This window comes from Ictalurus punctatus, chromosome 21, assembly GCF_001660625.3.
Source record: "Ictalurus punctatus breed USDA103 chromosome 21, Coco_2.0, whole genome shotgun sequence".
Taxonomy (NCBI): Eukaryota; Metazoa; Chordata; class Actinopteri; order Siluriformes; family Ictaluridae; genus Ictalurus; species Ictalurus punctatus.
Genome location: NC_030436.2, coordinates 8589151 through 8610625, shown reverse-complemented (window position 1 = coordinate 8610625; position 21475 = coordinate 8589151). Strand labels below are relative to the sequence as shown.

At 37.7% G+C, this 21475-nt stretch overlaps 1 protein-coding gene across 3 annotated transcripts in view; it reads left to right on the top strand.

The window, feature by feature from the left end:
* Nucleotides 1–21475, top strand: part of arhgef10la (Rho guanine nucleotide exchange factor (GEF) 10-like a) — a 147626-nt gene that overhangs the window by 28659 nt on the left and 97492 nt on the right. For all 3 annotated transcript variants that reach the window (XM_053674184.1, XM_053674185.1, XM_053674183.1), the window contains 5 exons: nucleotides 1039–1218; nucleotides 3281–3397; nucleotides 6005–6097; nucleotides 12027–12197; nucleotides 18985–19130. In XM_053674184.1, coding sequence (XP_053530159.1) covers nucleotides 1039–1218; nucleotides 3281–3397; nucleotides 6005–6097; nucleotides 12027–12197; nucleotides 18985–19130 — 707 coding nt within the window. The remainder of the gene's footprint in view (nucleotides 1–1038; nucleotides 1219–3280; nucleotides 3398–6004; nucleotides 6098–12026; nucleotides 12198–18984; nucleotides 19131–21475) is intronic.

Sequence of the window (21475 nt, the reverse complement as noted above, 5' to 3'; positions counted from 1 at the left end):
CATACCGAGTTATGCATCCTTTTAAATGAAACCCAATATGCCGTCTCAGAGTCGAGTTACATGTATCTATGATCTCAGCAGGTGCAGGCAAAAGCATTTATTATCATTTCCCTTCCCAGGCAGAGGCACCAGTCCAAATTGAATCAGAGATCACTGACAAATGGGTCCTATATGAAATCTAGTCCATCTGGATCCATGCGATTTCCCACTTTTGTTGTGGAATGAAAGCTCTGTCTATAGTCTTTTGCTTTCTGAGTTCTCTTTATAATGTCTCCGATCATCGGGTTAATGCACTCAACAAGTGCATTTGGCAATAAAGCTACATCGACTAGATGGCCCAATAATTGGTGAGGGCGTAACCAAAAACAGCTTGAAAAATTGAGTTCTGGAGTTTTCCGCTGTAGGCCTTGTTAGAGAGGCAGAGTCCCTTTGGCTCATCCTCAGCCTTAATTTGTCCTTGTCGATAATTCATTAGCAGTGGAGGAGGAAAGAAAGTGGTCATGAAAAATCTATTGTTTCCACAGCCTAACTACAAAGTCTCTTAGCTTTTAATGACTAGACCTCACTGTTTATTCTTGAACGTTTTTCTGTTTGTCTGTTTTTATGTGTATGTGTGTCCTAAGTGCATAAAAGTCCCACCAAGGCTGAAACTAGAAAACAGGCAAATTTTTTCCCATTGATTTTGATTAGAGTGCTAATAATGCAGGATGTATTGAGTACAGCATGACTAAGACATACAAATACTAGCTTGTCTAATTTGTATTAATGCGTTTTTATCATAAAAGAAATTTATGTGAGACTTGATGAGGGCTGTTCGATTCATCCTTGAATCAAATGAGTCATTTTAAAAGAAGGATTTCATGCTGTATTTTTAAATTAATTAATCACATAAATACAATTAAATCCCCCCTTCTATTAAAATGCATCCCACTTTCTTATCCCTACTTTCCTTTGAAGGTAAAATGAGCCACATTGGTAATAACACTTCTTAAAGTGACAGCTCACTGAAAAGAAAAAAGAAATCCCATAATTTCACAGGAGTACCAGAGACCATTGTTGGAGGCTGAGCCTCGCATCCTGAGCCGGAGGAAGATCAGACCCATTTTCTTCCGTGTGCGGGAGATCACTCAATGCCACTGCATGTTCCAGATTGCTTTGGCTTCCCGTGTCGCAGAGTGGGACGCTAGCGAGAAGATTGGCGACCTCTTCGTTGCCTCGGTGAGAGACACACTTAATGTTTCTCTTTTTTCCCCCACAGGGTGTTTAAGCGTAGGTGGTGCATTAACCCTTAACTTTAGCTTTACTTTGAAAAATCCATTGAAAAGACCATTGAAACATATCTACTTATGTCATAATAATTTGATGGTTACCAAACAAAGCTGGAGAGCATGGATGTCAATGTGGATTTTTACATTTACATAACCAAGAAAAATATTCAGTACAGAAGTGTAGGCTTGAATTCTAGAGTACAATGAAATACAAAACTGAAGCCGCTGGGGTAAGCATTACTTGTTGTTTCTTTTCACAACATTTGTATGTGGTTTTTTTTTTTTTAAATTCCTTTCAATAAGAGTGACCGAGCGGCCCGATATATTTCATTCATTCATTTATTTATCTTTAGCAACTGCTGTATCTTGGTCAGGGTTATGGTGGATCTGGGTAAAACAGAGTGCCAGGCTGGAGAATTATTTACACCCAGGGTCAAGTCTGCGTAGCCATTCTGCCTACTGGCATGCGTTTGGACAGTGGGAGGAAGCGGGAAAACCCAGTGGAAACAGACATGAACATGGAGAGAACATGCAAAACTGTGTTCAGACATTAACCTGAACTCAAGTTCGAAACCATGACCCTGGAGCTGTACCGCAGCACCTGTACCCTCTGTACCACTGAGCTGATTGCAGTATTTCATAGTGAACTCAATTCACCCAAATACGTACAGCATAAACCCAAAAGGTTAGAAACAGACTTATTTATTTCACATTCATTTAACATTTAGGCCACTCACTCAGGCTATACAAGATAAAATGAATTCAGAGAAAAGCTTTTGAACAAGTCGTTTATTTGAATAGGATAATACTTGGTAATTGGTTGAAGTGAACGTCTAGGTCAGGGGTTGTCCGCTGCTTTAGCGAGGTCTGACAGAAGTGACTGAAGACTGATGTGAGCACTTGAAAAAGTGCTTGAAAAAACAGTTTATAATTCAGCAGCTCTGTGTTCTGAACATGAACGTTTGTGACTTCTGTAACCAAGCACATGCAGCCAAGCACATGCATTTACTTAAATTAATGCTCTCACTTTCATATGAAAAAAAAAATCATCTTTCTATTTTTTTTTATTGATTTTTTATTTTTTATTTTAAGCAAGATGGCTAGAGAATAGAGGGAAATGAAAGAAAAGCTTGAACTGGGAATAAAGCTTTAGCGAGTAGGTTATATCACTATATCACGCTGACCCGCTTCAAATCATGAAGCAATTACGGCGAGGAAAGATGGTGTTCTTTATCACAGTGTGATGAGAGATGCGTTAGGATCGCGACACTGTGGGAAGGCTAATGGCCTAATGAATGAGTGTACAGCTATGACCCTCCATGTAGAGAGCATCTTCAGAGACTGCTCATTATTCACCAGTTAAAAGAGCCCACTTGGCTTCATTGATGTTCTTGGGATTTACACAGAAGCCCCTAAGCATGAAGAGCTAATGGAGAGTTTTCTTTTTTTTTTTTTTCCCTTCCCCAAGCTAAAGTTATGTAATAAGCTCTCACAGATACGATACACAAATTTGCACAAAAAAAAAAAATCCATCAACCGTATACAATAGATGCTGTCTATACCTATGTATACCTGGTTGTTCATTTTCCAACATGCGCTGCGACTTTACTGAACCACCGGTTGGGTTCAATCAAAACTGAATGAATGGATGGCCATTTTCATTTTTTGCTAGCACTCAGTATGACCAGCTGTAATGGATTGTGAAGGGTGTTTGGATTGCAGAGGTGACAAACAGATCAGCTCTATAAGTACCTCAGGAAAATTACCATTCATTTCCCTCTCGCTCAGCCCTGCAATCACATGAGGCTCTGAGAAAAATGCCAAGTTTCCAGCAGTTTTCATTTGCCAAGTCAAAAAGAGTGGAACATTGAGGCCAAAATAATCAACGTAATTTAGCCACTGTGAATTGTTCACCAAGGTAGATTTGATTAAATCAAAGAGACTTGATTTATTGTACATTTCTTTTGTGCATTTTAATTTACTCATCGATTTCCTCAATGGGGTCTTCTCAGTTCTCCAAGTCCATGGTGCTAGATGTTTACAGCGATTACGTCAATAACTTCACCAATGCCATGGCCCTCATCAAGAAAGCCTGCTTATCCAAACCCGCCTTCCTGGAGTTCCTCAAAGTGAGTATATGTGCTGTGTGAATAAATGCACTGCTGGGAAGCTGTTTGGGTCCCACTGATAATACATCTACATTTAAACTTCATTTTACAGCTGATTTTTTTTTTCAATGATGGCTCTCAAGCCATTTCTTGGGCACATTGATTTTTCAGGCTTGTAACATCCCTGAAGAAGTTTCTCAAGATCATGGGGAAGAACTAGCTCTGTCATTGTTTTTCTCTCTATTTTTAATAATAATAATGTGATATTGATTGAACATACAACCCCAAATGATAGAATGGATACTAAATTCTCATGCTAGAAGCTCAATCCTGTTACCTTCAACCCTTTTACTCATTTAATAGCAAAATGCAGCCTGTTAACAAAGAAGCTTGTAGAAAACTTAGGCAATTTATTACTGCCTGAGATAGGTAATAACATTTTCTTTTGAATGTTAAAATATGATAAATGAATGATTCAGGCCACAGTTACTAATGTAGTATATAGTCACGACTAGAAATAAAAAAGACATTTGAGTTATGGATTATTTAATTGTTTGTTATATCACAATTGTATAGTTCAATCTCAAATGTGATGCAACGTTTTGCATTTCCAACGTGACTCCGAACAGATTTGTGCATCACAATGACAAATTTATCACAAAACCCTCCCTGAATTTCATACCAATTTCCAATGTATATTGAATATTTTAATACACACATGAAAAAGGAAGTTTGCTTTCAGGAACTCATTTGGTCCAACATTTCTGGTCACACAGTGGGATTGGTCCAAAATCCAAAAAAACAAACAAACACTAATTCAACATTAACACAGTAATTTAATCACACAAGGCTTGAGCTGTTTTTCCATTGTGTATTATATACAATAATATATAACAGTGTTAATGTAGTGTTGTGTGCTAAGTATCTAATCTAGTATCAATAATCTTTTTGCTGCCATGCCACACATGTTCCACACATCCGTACCACCAAACAAAGAACCATTTACTGCGGAACATCATACCGATTAGCACCGGTGATAAAAAAAAAACAAAAAACAACAGAGCAGAGCAAACATCCCCATCTGCAACAGAATTAGGGATTGATTTAAATGGGAACACAGATGCATGCCACCATCCTGTAAAAACAGCCAGAACTAATCACCTTAGACAACATCTCTACCATTACGAGATCAAAGAATTTTGGCCTGGAGAAAAAAAGAAAATCAGTATTTGGTGTTAATTCTCCTCAAAATATGCCATAGGATGAATTGTAGCAACACAAATCTGTAAAATTACAGCCAGTCATATTAATATTTTGGTCCTGCTTTAAAAACACACTGGTAAAAGATGTGTAGGGTTAATAAAATATAAAGTTTATCATTTTGGGGATTGTCTTTTTGAGTTTTTTTTTTTTTTTAAATTAAAGAATTTTTTTGATGGGTTTGGTTGGTAAGATTGGTTTTAGCATTCCCACTATTGGTTCTAGCACATTTCTAGAGTAACTGAACCTCAGTGTTACTCCTATATAATAACATATAAATCAAAAAAGGATTTTTCAGAAAGCATTTTCACAAAAATTGTTTACTTGACAACTGGTCACTTAATATAGACTAAAAAGCAAAGCAATGTTAAAAAAAAAAGGATAAATTAAAATAAAAATATAAGATATGTATACATATGTAAATATAGATATACAAAGATAGAGTAAGATTAATATACAGTATACAACTCTACAGTGTCTCCAGTCTCCAAAGTATAAATTACAAGTGTACAAAGTGGTATCTCCGTGGGTAAGATGTTGTACTATTGATTGGAAGGGTGTGAGTTCAAACCCCATCACTGTCCTTAACCCTCAACTGCTCAGTTGTATAAATGAGATAAATGTCAGTCGCTCTGGATAAGAGTGTCTTCCAAATGCCATAAAGGTCAATGCAGAAATGTAGTCAAATCTCTAACACCTTTGTGGTTTTGAACCCATCATCTTATTAAAAATGATTCAGAAGTAAAAATACAAAATGGAGAGCCAGTGTAGACTGTAGTAGGTGCAAGATTGCCTTACCATCCATTTACAAAAACAAACCTCGCAAAAAGCTAACTTTAACATTTCTTCTTATCCTGCTGAACAGCCAGAATCTATCTGGTCCATGTGGAGATGACTCTGCTGTTTTTGTGAAATGTAAACCTCTTATTTCTCTTTATTTGTTTTGTCTGCAACTTGTGCACACGTAATAAAACACACCACGGGAAAAAAAACAAAAATCGTTCCAAGATGGCTAAATACTAACAGGAGCAAGATGTGAGAGAGGAATAACACATTGTGCATATTTGAATGCATTTCTACTTGAAAGTGTAAAATACAGGCTGGACTCAATGTAAATTGTGTCCTAATGTGTCACCAGTGTGATTTACTAAGGCTGAAAGTACTAACTGAAGGGCAGGTATTAAATTTGAGGAAGGCCCTTGTACATCACTCGAACACAAAATAGAGCAATTGTTTTTATTACAGTGTCTCAAAAATGTCTCTCTCAAAATCTGTGTGCTGCTCTCATGAAATGTAAACCTCTCTATAAATATTCTGTGTGTGTGTGTGTGTGTGTGTGTGTGTGTGTGTGTGTGTGTGTATTTGTAGAAAAAGCAATCATCTAGTGTTGACCGGATCACTCTATACGGTCTGATGGTGAAGCCCATTCAACGTTTTCCTCAGTTCATCCTCCTCTTACAGGTCAGTGGGTGTAAAATATAATATCTTTTCACTCGTCATCATCATCATACTTAGAACCCTGTATAAGAGAACAGTTAAGACCTGATGACATTTTTTTTCTGTTTCAAAAATTACTGTTAATTTAGGAATGAAATCTTCGTATCTCAAGTAACAAAATCGTAAAGTAGGTAATAGTCAGTTGTCATGTGTGTTACTAAGCAACAGATGACATGTTATGACATCAGAAATGACATAAATGCATTATTGAAGTTGTAGCAAGAGAACTTGGAGCGTAAAAATGGAAAAAAGGAATGATTCCGTGACGTTTTTCGAAAAGGTTAAAGTCCTTTTTATTTGGCAGATTTTCATAGTCAACATCATCAAAATAAGCTTGATAACATTGTTGTAATAAGATTGTTTTGTCATTGTGCCTCCTTAGGTTTGTGTTTACAAACCTTGCAAACACTAAGTGGCTATTTACCTTTTTTTTTTCAATAGAAGTAAATGTTACAGCGTTATACTAGTAAATGGAAGTAAGCTAGCTATTCTGTTTGTAAAATCAAGGCTATCATTTTGTCACTGGAATAATTATTACTATATAACTGTCACTGTTGAAATAAGACAACTTTGGGGTTTGAACTAAAGTTAAGACAGCTTTTACAGGAATTTGCAGGATGCTTATGCAGTCCTCTTTTTCTATATGGGTATAAGAGAAAATCATGAATTGTTATGTATTTGTTTAAAATTTCACCGGTGCGATGTTTCAGTAATCTGTTTTATTGCCCAAGTAAAATATTATTTACAAGGAACTTGGCTTGTCAGTTGATTATATATGACAAAGTCGCAATGTACTAAAGGTCTGTCGGTGTATGTGTGTGTGTGTGTGTGTGTGTGTGTGTGTGTGTGTGTGGGCAAACCCACAGAAAAGCTAAATTGCAATCTGATTTTCTGCAAGCTGATTACAAGCAAAATAGCACGTCCGCTTTGCATATTTGCCTTAATGAAAATGCAATTTGAGGCCAACTGTACCTCATAGTCTAAAATACAGGTTGGAGCCAATGCAAATTGATTAATTTAGCACCCACAGTGCGATTTAACATGACTGAAGGGCAGGTATTAAATTTGTGGAAACATTTTTTTTCACCACCTGAAGGCAAAATGAAGGCAAAATAAAGCCATTGTTTTATTATATGATGGGGTAAAGTTGGGTTCAAATTAAATCTTTGCTTCTTTAATGCATTTAAGGAGCCTGTGAAAAGATTATGTACATTATGAACTGAACACGTTCCTGTCTAATGTTTATTGTGCATTCTTATTGTATTCTGAGCAGTTGTTCAATGCAACTCATCATATTTACAACTCATCAGCTTTAAATTTGATATACAAATATGTACATGTAGCAACCACATATATGAATTTTATAGTAGATTATATACATTTTAGAATGTAAAAAATCAGGCTGTGCTCACAAGAGACAAACTACAAGCAACATGACAGACTTCACTACTAGCTAGTGTGAATGCAGTGGTAAGTAACTTCAAGATGGTTATAAGGCAACAATCAGAAACCCTCAGCAATCGATTCCTTGGTGTAAAATGAACCCGAGTCAGAGTCTTTCTCAGCTCTGTACTCCTCCCTCAGCCTCTGCATTTCTCTCTGCCTTGTTTTATCCCTCAGGAGTTGGCCCATACAAACTGCATGAATTAACAATGAATAAGCAATCTCACCGTGTCCTCACTAGAGACGCGTCTCGCTCTTTCTGCATATATATATATATATATATATATATATATATATATATATATATATATATATAATATACGCGCACCACGCACACCAAATGTCACACAGAAAAGTGGATCGACATCAGAAATATCACGGTGACCTACTCAGCAGTGAGGTCTCTGATGGTGGCGAAATGTCAGTGTTGCTACGTTTTCTGTCAGCACTGGACGTGCTTTCGACTTTATTTTTCTGTCCTCTCAGGAGCTAGGATATGAGCCTGTGTGTGTGTGTGTGTGTGTGTGTGTGCGTGTGCGCGCATGTGTGTGTTCTTGAGCCAAGGAACTTCATTTCATACATCAGTAGGCATCGATTAGCCATGAATATTTGAAGATAACTTTTGAAAGTGAATAAGGAAAATTCTTCCCTCCAGCATGGGTGTGTTTAATCATACATTAACCGGAACCAAACACAAAAGGCTTTAACTTTGAAAATGTCTGGAATCTGCAAAAAAAGTGTTTCTCTGTGTTTTTTTTTTTTTCTTTTTTTTTCTTTTTTACATGTACATTTTTTCCTTGCATTTCTTGTATACACTATGTTCAAAAGTATGTGGACACCCGACAGTCACAGCCATATGTGGTTCTTCCCACAACTGCCACAAATTTGGAAGCTCGTAATAGTCTATGATGGGGGTTTGAGTCCCACCTCCATCCTGTGTACGTGGAGTTTGCATGTTCTCCCTGTACTTCAGGGGTTTCCTCCATGTACTCTGGTTTCATCCCCTAAAAAGACAGGCCATGTTGGTCTTTCCAAATTATCCATAGTGTGTGAATGTGTGTGAGATTGTGCCCTGTGATGGGTTCTAGGGTGTCCTCTGGGGTCATGACCTGAGTCCCTTGCGATAGACTCCATGCTCCCCATGACCCTGTTTAAGATAAGCAATACAGAATATGGATGAATGGCTGCAACTCAAACCTGTTCCAGCATGACAGTGTGCATGACAGTGTCCCTGTGCATGAAGCAAGGTCTATAAAGATGTGGTTTGCCCAGTCTGGTGTGTCCTGCAGTAGGATTGAAGTCCTGACTTCAACACTTTTGGGATGAATTGGAATGCCTACACCCCAGGCCTGTTTGCCCAACATCAGTGTCTGATCTCACTAATGCTCTTGTGGTTGTATCACAGCCATAGTAGAAAGCTTTCCCAGAAGAGTGGAGAATATTATAGCAACAGAGTGAGGACCAAGTCCATATTAATGTCAGTGGTTTTGGAGTGGGTTGTTCAACAAGCGCATATGTATAATAAGTATAATACATAATCCATCAACATGACTACCAATTTGGACGTTTAAATGTCTCTCAGAAAATGTGGTGTCTGAAGCTTTAAGATTGACAAAAAAATAAATGTGTATTTTATAGTACGTGCTTCATTTTTGCTTCTTTTGTACTTTTATACAAACCTTAATAGCCTGCTGTTTGACTTCCGAGCAGAGCAACAACAAAACGTCTTCGCTTCCCTTTGTCCCAGCTTGCCAGACAGATAAAGCTGTTAATGTCGTTGCTTGCGAAACATAAATGGAGATTTAAATGAAGAAAATAATTGAATAAATAATCAACTTGCAGTTGATCAGCGCTACTCTACTATACAGTATACAGCAAATTAGCTTAGTTACAGGTAATAACTCATTACATTTATGTACAGTCCAGACTTCAGTTTTGTAAGCATTGCTGACCGTGTTAATGGGTGCTACAGCCAACTCGTAACCAGATTCCTGTATTTTTATTTATTTATTTATTTTTAAAGCTGTAATGTGTAACATGCACATGACGTGCATTACATGACAGTATGTCTGGCCATGCCCACTTCTTTTCCCCTCTTAGAGCCACAGATGATACTAGTAGTCAGGGGGCATAATAGGATGATGGCATAATAGTGACAAGCCTAAATGAAACAACCATAAATGAAACAACAACATAACGACAACAAAAATCTCTAAAAAGCCATTCTGAACTCTTCTAGACACTAGTATTGCCCAATGAATATTGATTTTTTTAACTCTCATTAACACACACACACACACACACACACACACACACACACACACACACACACACACACTAAAAGCTTTGAGATGATCACAGCTCCAGTAGCACAGCTTTTTTGATAATGAGTCCCACTGGGTGCACAATATGCTGCTCTCCTCACACCAGGCACCCGAGCTGCTCCCATAGGGTTTCCGTCCATATGTTCTGCAAATGTTACACAAATTACCAAAAAGTCAGGCAAAAGAGGTTACAAATCAATGTGTTCCATCAACTACTGTTGTGTGAATATCCTGAAAAAGGATATCTTACAGTAAGCCTTTCATAACTTATGAAAGCAATGCTGGATGCACGCTTACTATCCATGAAATGAAATGGATCAGACAAACATCATGACACTCATTTCATCTTTTAGTATTTTTTAAAAGTTGGCCCTGAATAAAAAACAAAAACAAAACACAAAGAGTTCCACCAGTAACCACTCTGAAGTTGATTATTTTCCTATAACAGTACATCCCAAAGTGTTTTATTTCTCTTATTCTACAGCAATTTGTCGATTTCTATTTAATATTTATGTTCATGTTGGCTGAGACTGTAGTTAGTACAGGATTGGTAACACTTTACAGTTAAGTTAAGGCATGGACTAATCACGAACTAATGAAAAGCTAAGCTTAACTACGACGTGAGTCTTATGAATTCATGTGTGAAGAACGACCACATTACGTACAGTACGTTAGTACATGTTTGTTAGTTAATGTATTAATTACTGTAACACGTATGGGTTAAACTAAACCAAACATGCTCTATAAGAAAGAATATGAATTAAACATAATTTCAAATTGTTTATATGATTTGCCATATGCAGCTGCATACACAAACATCATGGATTGGTTGGCGCTGGATTGCTTTCATAATTTACACTGATCCTCCTTATCCAACGTAGAAAGACGCACTAATAATAAACACCAATAATTTCATCTCAACCCGTTTTGTGTCATCTTCCATCCATTTCTCTTCAAATCCCACTGTAGTACTAGTAAGTGCTCTGAGTGACGATGGCCCGAGGCACCGCTCCTTTACCTGCAATGGTGAAATTAATACAGTAACATTTATTCAAATTGATTATTCTTTCTAATAGAGCATGTTTGATTTAGTTTACTCCTATGTGTTAATTAATGCATTAACAAACATGTAATAATGTACGTGAGGTGGTCCTTATTCACACATGAATTCATAAGACCCACGTCGTAGTTACAGCTAGCATTAGTTTGTGATTAATACTTATCTTAACTCATCATGAGTTCATACTTAAGTAAGTATTAATTCAGGTATTAGTGCGTCATTATTCCCCTACTGTTATTGTAAGGATTTATTTTAAATTATCATTCTAACCAGTGAATTGTCTCATTAGGTTTTTGGATTGATCCAAACAGGTCACAACAGCAAAGTCAATGGTCTGACATAGTTTTGTTTCAAACACTTCCTTGCTGTTTGAGGTATATTTAAAGGGCATTTCAGGAATACATGTTAGTAACAAGAAGGACTAGATTTGTACTCTGTACAATATTACTCTGATTTAAACTATGTTAACCAATATTAATCTGAATCACAATGTCTCATCAACGCGTTTCTGGGTTCCGCAATCAGACACCCCTCCCAGCTAACCAGTCAGAGTGTACCTGATGCGTAGCAACGAATATACCGTACCCACATTCAGTAGTTAGCTTGTGGGAAGACTGCACAGAACATTGAACGTAACTATAAAAGGATAAAATGTACATTATACAGTATCATTCTTTAAAAATATAGTAGCGTTGACAAATTACTGTAGTATAACTGGACTAAAACACTGACCTGTTGTAGAAAAAGAATCAATTTCAGGATGCTAACAGTAACTCGTGATTGATCGTTTTCCTATAATGGCATGCCCCAAAGTGTTTTATTCCCTACTTAGTGGATTGCCAAGCACATTATTAGATATTATATACACATAATATTATTACAATTCTGTAGATGGCTTATTGTTGTGGACAGTATTACATCAATAGTTTTGGAGACATCATTAGATATTGAAAAGAAAAGTTACCATTACTCTTTAGTGCATAATCAATAACATTCCACAACTAAATACACCCCCATCTCTCTCTCTCTCTCTCTCTCTCTCTTTCTCTCTTTCTCTCTCTCTCAGGACATGCTGAAAAACACTCCAAAAGGACACGTGGACCGTTTGCCTCTGCAGTTGGCTCTGACTGAGCTGGAGACCCTGGCTGAGAAGCTGAATGAACAAAAGCGAGTGGCAGATCAGATCACAGAGACCCAACAGCTCGCCTGCAGCGTCAGTGACCGCTCACTTAGCAAGGTCTCTGACTCTCTCTCTCTCGCTCTGTCTCTCTTTCTCTCTCTCTCTCTCTCACACACACACACATGCACACACACACTCACATTCAGACACACACACTGGCAACTTTATATGAGAAACTGAAAACATTGTTTCAATTTTATGAGAAAACCACTTTGTTTTTTTTCTATTCTAGGACAGTAAACAATTGTTTTTATTTGTAACGCTATAATTCTCAAGTTCAGTGTTTCTTTACAGTGTAACTCCTAAAGATGGCAAAATCAGCAATGGCTCATGACTCCAGAATTTGGTGGGGCAGGATGACATTATATAATAACAACATAGACTCGAACAAAATGAAATCAAGAAGCTATCACATGTGACTTATGCTCTAGGCCACTATCTGTTGAATTATTCGAGCAACCCCGTAATATACTTCAGTTGAGAGTCGACAACATCCAGAGTACAGCCTAGCAGCTTGTTTTGAGCGGTTTTAGACATACAAGAGGTAATATTACTAGTCAGGGTTGCCAGTTTTGAGCTAAATTTCCAGTCTATCTCAATTATTTTTCAAGCCTTTCAATTGGAAACAAGATCACCATGGTGCACACGCATTTCTGATGTAAGGACAATATTGACTCTGTAATCTCCCTTACCCACAACCTTAAAATCTTAAAATCACAATATATCTTACAATAAAATTTCTCTGTACATCATAGACACACTGTCTGCACCTTTTGCAGAAATAGGTTAGATTGTATTCAGATTTTTTGCTATAAAAAGATCTAAACGGCCACAGTGTTAACTTTTTAAACTATACCAATTTGGCATAAAAACCATAACCATGGTAACCTTGTCATTAATTGTCCAGTCTGCTGCTTCTTCTCCTCATAGAGCGAGCATGAGGCCGCATGATTTCTGCCCCAATGGGCCTCTATTAGTTCTTAGTTCCTGTTTTTGGCCACTAGGTGCAATAATTATCTAGAAAGTTGAGGATTCAATGGAATATTAGCTTATATCTGCCAAAAGCAACATGTTTAAAATCGTCAGTCACTAGAAAGAGGAAGTCGCATTTCAATGGAATTTATAAGGTATGGAGTTACGAATGGATGGATGGATGGATGGGTGGATGGATGGATGGATGGATGGAAGACTCATCGTATCTTTTGATGAAGTATGCATTTAGCTATCTGTTCTTTAGTTTTTGGTAGAAAATCAATGTCTAAATTTGATTGAAATCTATTTCTACATTCAAATAAAATGCTCAAATAAAATAATAATAGACTTCAGTGATTAGTTAAAAGTAAAAATGAAAAATATTCCAAATTAAATGTAAATGAATAATAAAAAAGATGTTAAACTTTAACAAAGCCTACATTCATTACAATCGCAATTGAAAAGTTATGAATATGCATCTTCCTTTACGGTCATCACAGAAATTCGAATGATTTCCACTACAAACAGCATTACAAACCATCAGCTAACCATTGAAACCATTACCATAACTGGTCCTTAATGGTATCCACTAGACATAACATGCCACCAATAGAAGGCAACAAATTAAAAGTATCCACAGGGACCATTATAGTTTCCATTAAAACCAATACAATTCTCATTATGACCATTTAAAACCATTATAAATTCTGAAGGTTTGAAGGTTTTTAATTGTTTTTTTTTTTCAGTAGGGAAGTAACGACATCACTCTTGTTTGTTTCAAATTCGTGTGAGATCAGGATGAATAATCACCTAATTATCTGAAATATTAAAAAAACAAAACAAAACTATATACTGTCTTGCAGCCATTAAGTATTTTTTTTATAATACCAGTTGTTCAGCTCCGCCAGACCTGCTCATGGGCTCAATGATCATTCAACATGATAATTTGCTCAATTCATTTGTATTCACACAGCAGATTTACTTCCTTCCACCTAAAGATATCCAAATATTCTGTTCATCATGAGCACATTGTGAAATCACACAATGGGTGTGAAATAACACACATGGCTCGCATTAGTCCTGATGAACAGCAGTCATCAGTGGTCTCTGATGGTACATTATTGGTCAGGAACACACCCCGAACTCAGTGGCAGGGGTTTTTCTCGTCCATTACCATGATCATGGAAAACCCAGCTGCTGCAGATTTGACCAAATGCATTGCAGGAAAAGAGAAATTAAGGAGTAAATGAAACATTTAATTGGCAAGCATGACTTCCTGTCTCTAAATGTTTCTCTCTCTCTCTCTCTCTCTCTCTCTCTCTCTCTCTCTCTCTCTCTCTCTCTCTCTCTCTTTATTTTTTTTCTCCACTGCCTCTTTGTCTCCATTCTAGCGACGATTTTTGTGTGGAGTTTCATTTAGCCGAGCGAGATGGGCAGAATTTCAATGTGTTTCTATTAGGCCATAAGCACTCAATGAAATATTCATCCTTTGTCGTGTGCTATCTGAGTTACTGGAGCAAGACAGCTAAAAACGGTGTGTGGGAAGGTTCTGTGTGTCACTCTGTTTAACACACACATCATTCTCTCACTGCTGTTATTCGTACACACACACACACACACACATACTGTATACAGTACATATTACAGAGCTGCTCTGGAGGAGACACTTTCTGCCTTTGCTTAAACCTGCCTTATGGAAAAAAATGAACGTGAATAATAAGTGATCGCATGTTAAGTTGTATTTCACTATTATTCTGCCCTGAAAATGCACGTGAAATCAATAAGCGATCTCAAAAAGAATTATTCACGTGATGAATTCACATCGGAAAAATGACACAATGTGAAAATAACTGAATTGTGTAAAAATCAATTCAATTCAATTTTAGTTGTATTGCGCTTTTTACACTGGACATTGTCTCAACGCAGCTTTACAGAAACATATAAAAACGGTATACAGATTTTAAATCTGCGAATTTATCCCAATTGAGCAAACCGGTGGCGATGGTGGTGAGGAAAAACTCCCTAAGATGATATGAGAGGAACCTTCAGAGGAACCAGACTCCGATGGGAACCCATCCTCATCTGGGTAACAATGGATAGTGTAAAAGTAAAGGGAAGTTCATTATGGTTTAATATGAAAATCCCTACTGTCACTTATGTTATGGTAGCTATAAACCATCGTTTCTTCACTAGCTTGTTATGTTACTGAGAAACAGCATAGTGCAAGCTCCTCTGTCCTGAAGACTTTTCTGTGGCAGACAACTTACTGACTGTTAGCAAGAGCTGACACTGGAAACTCCTTCCATAAATGTGCTTTTTAAGATCTCTGTACAGAAAGCTTCACCATGTATATAATATACATATTAGAACAAGAGCATAAATATACATTGTGATTCGAATAACACCTTTGGACCGATCAGAATTTGTGGGTATAAAATGTTGACAAAATTTTATAATTCTATATAACACATTCAGGAAAGTAAACAGTAAGAACAGCATTAAGTACTTCTGTACACCTGGTATTTTTTTCCACAGTTACATGCTACTTAAATTTCCATCTTGCCAAATATACACCAAATATACGTCATATAAATGTACATACTTCATTATTTCCTATCTGTATTCCATTGACACTTCAGGTGCTAGTGTACAAATCAAGTAGTTTTAATAGTTGCTATATACTTGTACCAGGCATCACTTATAATTACTACATGCTGTATTTGCATGTAGTAATAAATAATTAGGATTATATAGTTCTCTAAAATAAAGTGCTATTAAGTGAAAGATTAAAGACTTTTTATTTAATTGGGAACAATGTCAATTTAATTAGAAAATGCTGAAATCTTGATCACTCTAATAAGGTACTTGTAGCCACTAATGACTATTATTTAATTTAAGATCTATGGGCTTAATTGGTTTATCCTCCAGGTGCACCTGCATATTATAAAGCATAAAAATAATTTAGAGTCCCGACAAGTATTTGGACAAAACTGTCCCTGGTGGAACATGTGTAATTTTGTGGATTATTTAATTGGCATTATGTACCTTTTTTGTTTTGTTTGTGATGCTTAAAACTTGCCTTGCACTTCCGGGGTTGGGGGTTTGAATCCCATCTCTGCTCTGTGTGCACGGGGTTTGCATGTTCCCCTGTGCTTTCGGGGTTTCCTCAATGTACTCTGTGCGATTGTGCCCTGCAATGGGTTGGCACCCCCTCCAGGGTGTCCCTTGCCTTGTGCCCTAATTTCCAGGCTCCCCCACTACCGGGATGGATGGATGGATGGCAGTTTGTTTGCTTCCTGTTGGCTCAGTTCTGTATTTTTGTTATTCCTGTTGGAAGTAAGCACTTGTGTGACACAGTAACGTCACAGGTGGATGTTGCTTGTACATATTACAATAGTGTTTAGTAGTGTTTTGCTGTTAGCTCCTAAAAACATAAAAAGCAATTATTTACTCACTATTTTCCTGCAACATTTATCAGATTAACGAGAAATCCAACGTAGAAATAGCAAGTGTTGGACTCACTGTCCCAGAATGAGACTCACTCTGCACACTCTCCAGAGACTTGGCTCAGCTAGCTAGCGATCTATGAGATGACGAGCATGATGACATTGATGGTGGTATTAGGCTGAAGTTTGAAGCTTTGGAAGCTGACCTGTTTGAGCAGAATGCCTAGGTAAGGAGGCGAGAGAGCCGGACAGACTAAAAGGCTAAAGTGATCCTGCATTGCGCTCTTTAAGTAGAGATCAGCAAGGAGTCAAACTGGATTGTGGGTAGTATAGGAAACAGTTAACCAAATAAAAAAACGACATCTATTTCCATCGGGTGGCACTGAGGTTCACATATTAATCATAAAGTTTTAATATGCAAGTCAATCAGGGATGATTGTTTCTTTAAGGAGAATTCTGCTAGTTTAACAACTCGAGTAAAGTTCCATGACCTCTTGAAGGCTCAAGGTGTCGACTAAACATTAACATCAGAAGTTTATCCAGAGTGTGGTGCAATTTTCCTTTAAAAAAAATGCTGATTTCATCTGTTTATAAATGTAAACACAAGCAATGAGAAATACTTAATATTTCAAAAATGTAATGTTTGATTTGCTTTGTACACATTGGATTTTATGTATGAGGAGAACTCATCAAGGGCATGTTAAAAACCATATTAAAAAGCAGGTAGAGTGTGTACCTCAGCAGCTCTTCTAATTTTTCAATGCATTTCAACAAAGGCTCAACGCAGCTCTCTATTCCCTATAGAATCAGCAACTCATTTTGTCTGATGCGACATTGGACCGTATCTCAGGAAGGAAAACAGATGCATTATTTATTTTAGAACTGTGCTTTTTGAATGATCACGCAAAACCACAGTATTTGTTTGAACTACTGAGCTCGCAGTACACTTACTGATAAAGGTTTATTGGTGTTATGTGATGAGGCTAGATAACACAGAGTACAAGTGTAAGGAATATCCAGTATGGATCGGTATGAACAATGGATGGATGGAACTCTGAATATGGCCCAATATATAGCTAGAATGTCTTGAAACAAGAGAAACAAGACCTCAAATCCATTTCAAATCCAAATCTCATCATTCTCTGGGCGGCTAATTGTAGGGTTGGCGGTTCAATTCCTGGCCCATGTGACTCCACATGCCAAAGTGTCCTTGGGCAAGCCACTGAGCCCCAAGTTGCTCCCAATGGCAAGCTAACACCTTGCATGGCAGCTCTGCTACCATTGGTGTGTGTTTGTGAATGGGTGTATAAGAAGCGCTCTGTAGAACCGCTAAGGTTAAAAATTTCACCTCCACCCTGTGTGCTTGTATCTTCTTCCTCTGGGTACTCTGATCTCCTACTCTAGTCTAAAGACATGTGATGTGGGCTTCACGTTTCCAAAATTGTCCGCAGTGCGTGAATGATTGTGCCCTGAGATGGGTTGGAACCCCGCCCAGGGTGTCCCCCGCCTCATGCCCTGATCTCCCTGGGATAGGCTCCAGGCTCCCATGCAACCCTGTATAGGATAAGTGGTATGAACAATGGATGGATGGAATATCTTGAAACAAGAGGACGAAGACTTCAAATAAATATTAATTGACCAATTTGAACAATGGTAGCTCACTGGTTAAGGCATTGGGCTTTTGCTTGAAAGTTTGTGAGTTCAAATCCCAGCACCACCAAACTGCCTCTGTTGGGTCCTTGAGCATGATCCTTAACCCTCAACTGCTCAGATGTATCCTATCTTAATTGTAAGTCACTCTGGAAAAAAAAAACCATCAGCCAAATAGAGGAAATATACAGTAGATAGGAATAATACTATATCAGCGTAGTGCAGTGAATGATTAGATTTGTATGTCATATACTGAATGCGTATAGCTTTTCAGTGCAACTGCAGAGTATTTTCTTGCAGTTCTGTCTATCTTGTCTGTGTCTGCTGACTATGGAGTAGAATAAAAAAAACCTTAACCTTACTGCGCTAGCTCTACTCTACTGCATATGCAGTAAATCCATGAAGAACATTTAGTAACTTTTCAGACTTTCTTTTACACAATTTGATGGAAATACCCTCAGAATACATGAGAACACTGAGCTTCTCTTAATGGTTTATGCCCTGGTTCAGAAAGCTCAGGACGACTAAAAAACGAGCTATTGTGACAGGTTATCTCCAGCCTTGATTCTTTTAATAGTAATGATATATTGATGAAGTTAGCGTTAAAATCATTTATCTGCAATGGCATGGTTGGTGACCTTCACTCAGCTGGCGTCAGAGGCAAGGAAGGGCAAAACAAACCTCACGGATTTACTTCACTGGACTGTATGGCATTTATTTATCTAGGAACTTATATCACTGTTGCATTATTATGTAGTTGCTGTTTCTCTCCCTAGGTGCTGAATTCAGATCAAAGCTCTTTGGTCCTGTGCGAAACGCTGTGCGAGACGGTATACGGCGAGCGTGGCCAGGTTCTCAAGTCCAAGGAGCGCAAAGTCTTCCTTTTCAGCAACATGCTCGTCTGTGCAAACATCAACATAAAGTGAGTGTTACAGAAAAATGGTCTCCCCTGAGTGACCACTAACCTGTCTTCCTACTCCTCCCTGAAATCACTTTCTGACTGATAGCCAGTCAATAGGAAAGACTAAATGTGCCATCTGTCTTGCCGAGTCTTTTTTCCTTTCTATTTATGTAGCTATAATGGCACTAACATTAAATAGGATCAGCATAATCTAGGAACAAATGGCTTTGTGTTTATATTATAAGGATTATATCCATACATCACAAGCATAAGAGCTTCCTTCGTCCACATCAATTTGATTCTTTATGATGCTGTCATTGATCTGCAGAGTAAAACGTAAACAAGCAAACAAGCAAAGTTTTTCTCTCCTGGCCCGACATCTGTTTCCGTCCATTGCGGTAATCGTTATACAGTAGCTTCTTTAAACACTGCTCTTTTGAGGTTGACTCAGCTTGCCCTTAACAAAAACTTTGACAACGCAATCTCAGTGTTGATTGTGCATTGTTTGTTTACAAATTACACTGTAGACATATTTCTGGTTGATCTTTTTGGCTTCCGTGGGATATTCATATGGTTGGGATATTCATTGGAATAATCATATGGTGCATTCAGTCAATTCAAATAATAGAGACTTGTTTCATATAGAAATATGACATAGCCTGCCTTGTGCACATACAGCTAAAAAAAATGCTACATTGGGAGTGTTCATTTTTACAAGGTTCTCTATGCAATTATTATAGTAATATTATAGTGGTATTATAGACCATCCTTCTTCGATGCATGAACCTCCACCTAATACATGTTTAAACTCTAATCTCACAAATAAGCTTCTAAAAATAAACACCAAAACTCTTTTATTGTGTCCCATACTGATGCATAGCCTAACGAAACTGTATCATTTAGGACAGCCGGCCCCTGGAATGCCTCTAACCCAAGAAAATTCCTATATGTTATTGCCAAAAATGTTTACAAAACTTCTAAAGTAACTGGAAAAACTGACAAAATATCTCACTTGCTCGATGTTGGATGGTACAGGGAATTCTTTGACCAACTTGTTTTTTTAATTTGTCTAACCTTCTGGAGCAAGCATGTTGCAACCTTTTCTGCAACGGACCAGTGTGGCTTGTTTCAGTCAAGCAGAAACCATACCTAATGGTTTCAGTGAAGGCCAAGAATAATTGATTAAAGGTGGAATCAGGTTTGGCTTCTGCTTGCTTGTAAAGAAATCCTGCAGCCACACTAGCCCTTTTCGGATAAGATTGGAGACCCCTGATCTGGTGTGACTTTGTATTCCAAAGTCTTACAAAATGCTACTTTTTAGTCAGACCAGCATCTCAAAGCTTGCTCAGCAATTTGGATCGATCCTTGGTACACTGCTGAAAGTACTGGGTACCTACTGCAATATAACAGTACAGTTTATATAAGGTAAGCCAGCACCAAGTTCTTTATCCTTTGAAATGTCACAGAATCATTTGCAAAGCCAAATGGGATGACATCAAACTCATACATTGTAGCGTTTGAGTGAGATCCTAATGACAGTTGCAAATACTCTTACGAAATGTCAAATGGTATCTATGTAGTAACAAAAGCTAAGCTAATCTTCCACCCTTGGGAGCAGATGAGATTTCCTGATAGCGACTTGTTTACTTTCCTGTACCATAAAAGATGGCTCTGATGAAGGATTCTTTACAGTTACAACACATTAGGTCCAAACGGTCCATTTCCAATAATGTTCACTTCTTGTCCCTTTATAATTTTTAAGTTGGGGTGGGATATCAAGACCCAATCTCCCATTACAGTGTGGGGAAGATTATTATTTCTTCCATTTGCCAAGATTTGCACCTTCAGCTTTTTGTCAAAGCCATAACAATTTTTTATTTGACTACAAACCAAGTGAGACTCTAGGCTCCTTGAAATTTATGGTGTGGCTTGGATATTCACTGAATCCCTGCCACTGTTCGACTGGGAAAGGAGAGTGTCAGCTGGAATTATGAAGTAAGTGTTTGATACAATTGGTATCAAGAGCATAACCAATGTAGTATTTAATTAGCATTATCCCAGTGCAGAATCAGTGGCACCTAGCCTATTTTGGCTCCACTGAATGAAGTTCCCCAAGGGAGGCTTGTCTATGGTTTAGATCTTGGCTCAACAATGCTGTATGTTTGTCCCTCGGACTCCCCAGAATGAGCTTTCTGTTCTCATTAGGCACCGTGACTCTCATTTGGATCTGTAAACAGAGCCAAGGGGCTCAGGGTTAAGATTGAGTGATATAGCTGCAACATCTCCATATATATATATTTTTTTACCTGCAAACATGACAATTATGCTGAGTCACCCAGTGGTAGAGCTTTTAAATGCTTCAGTTC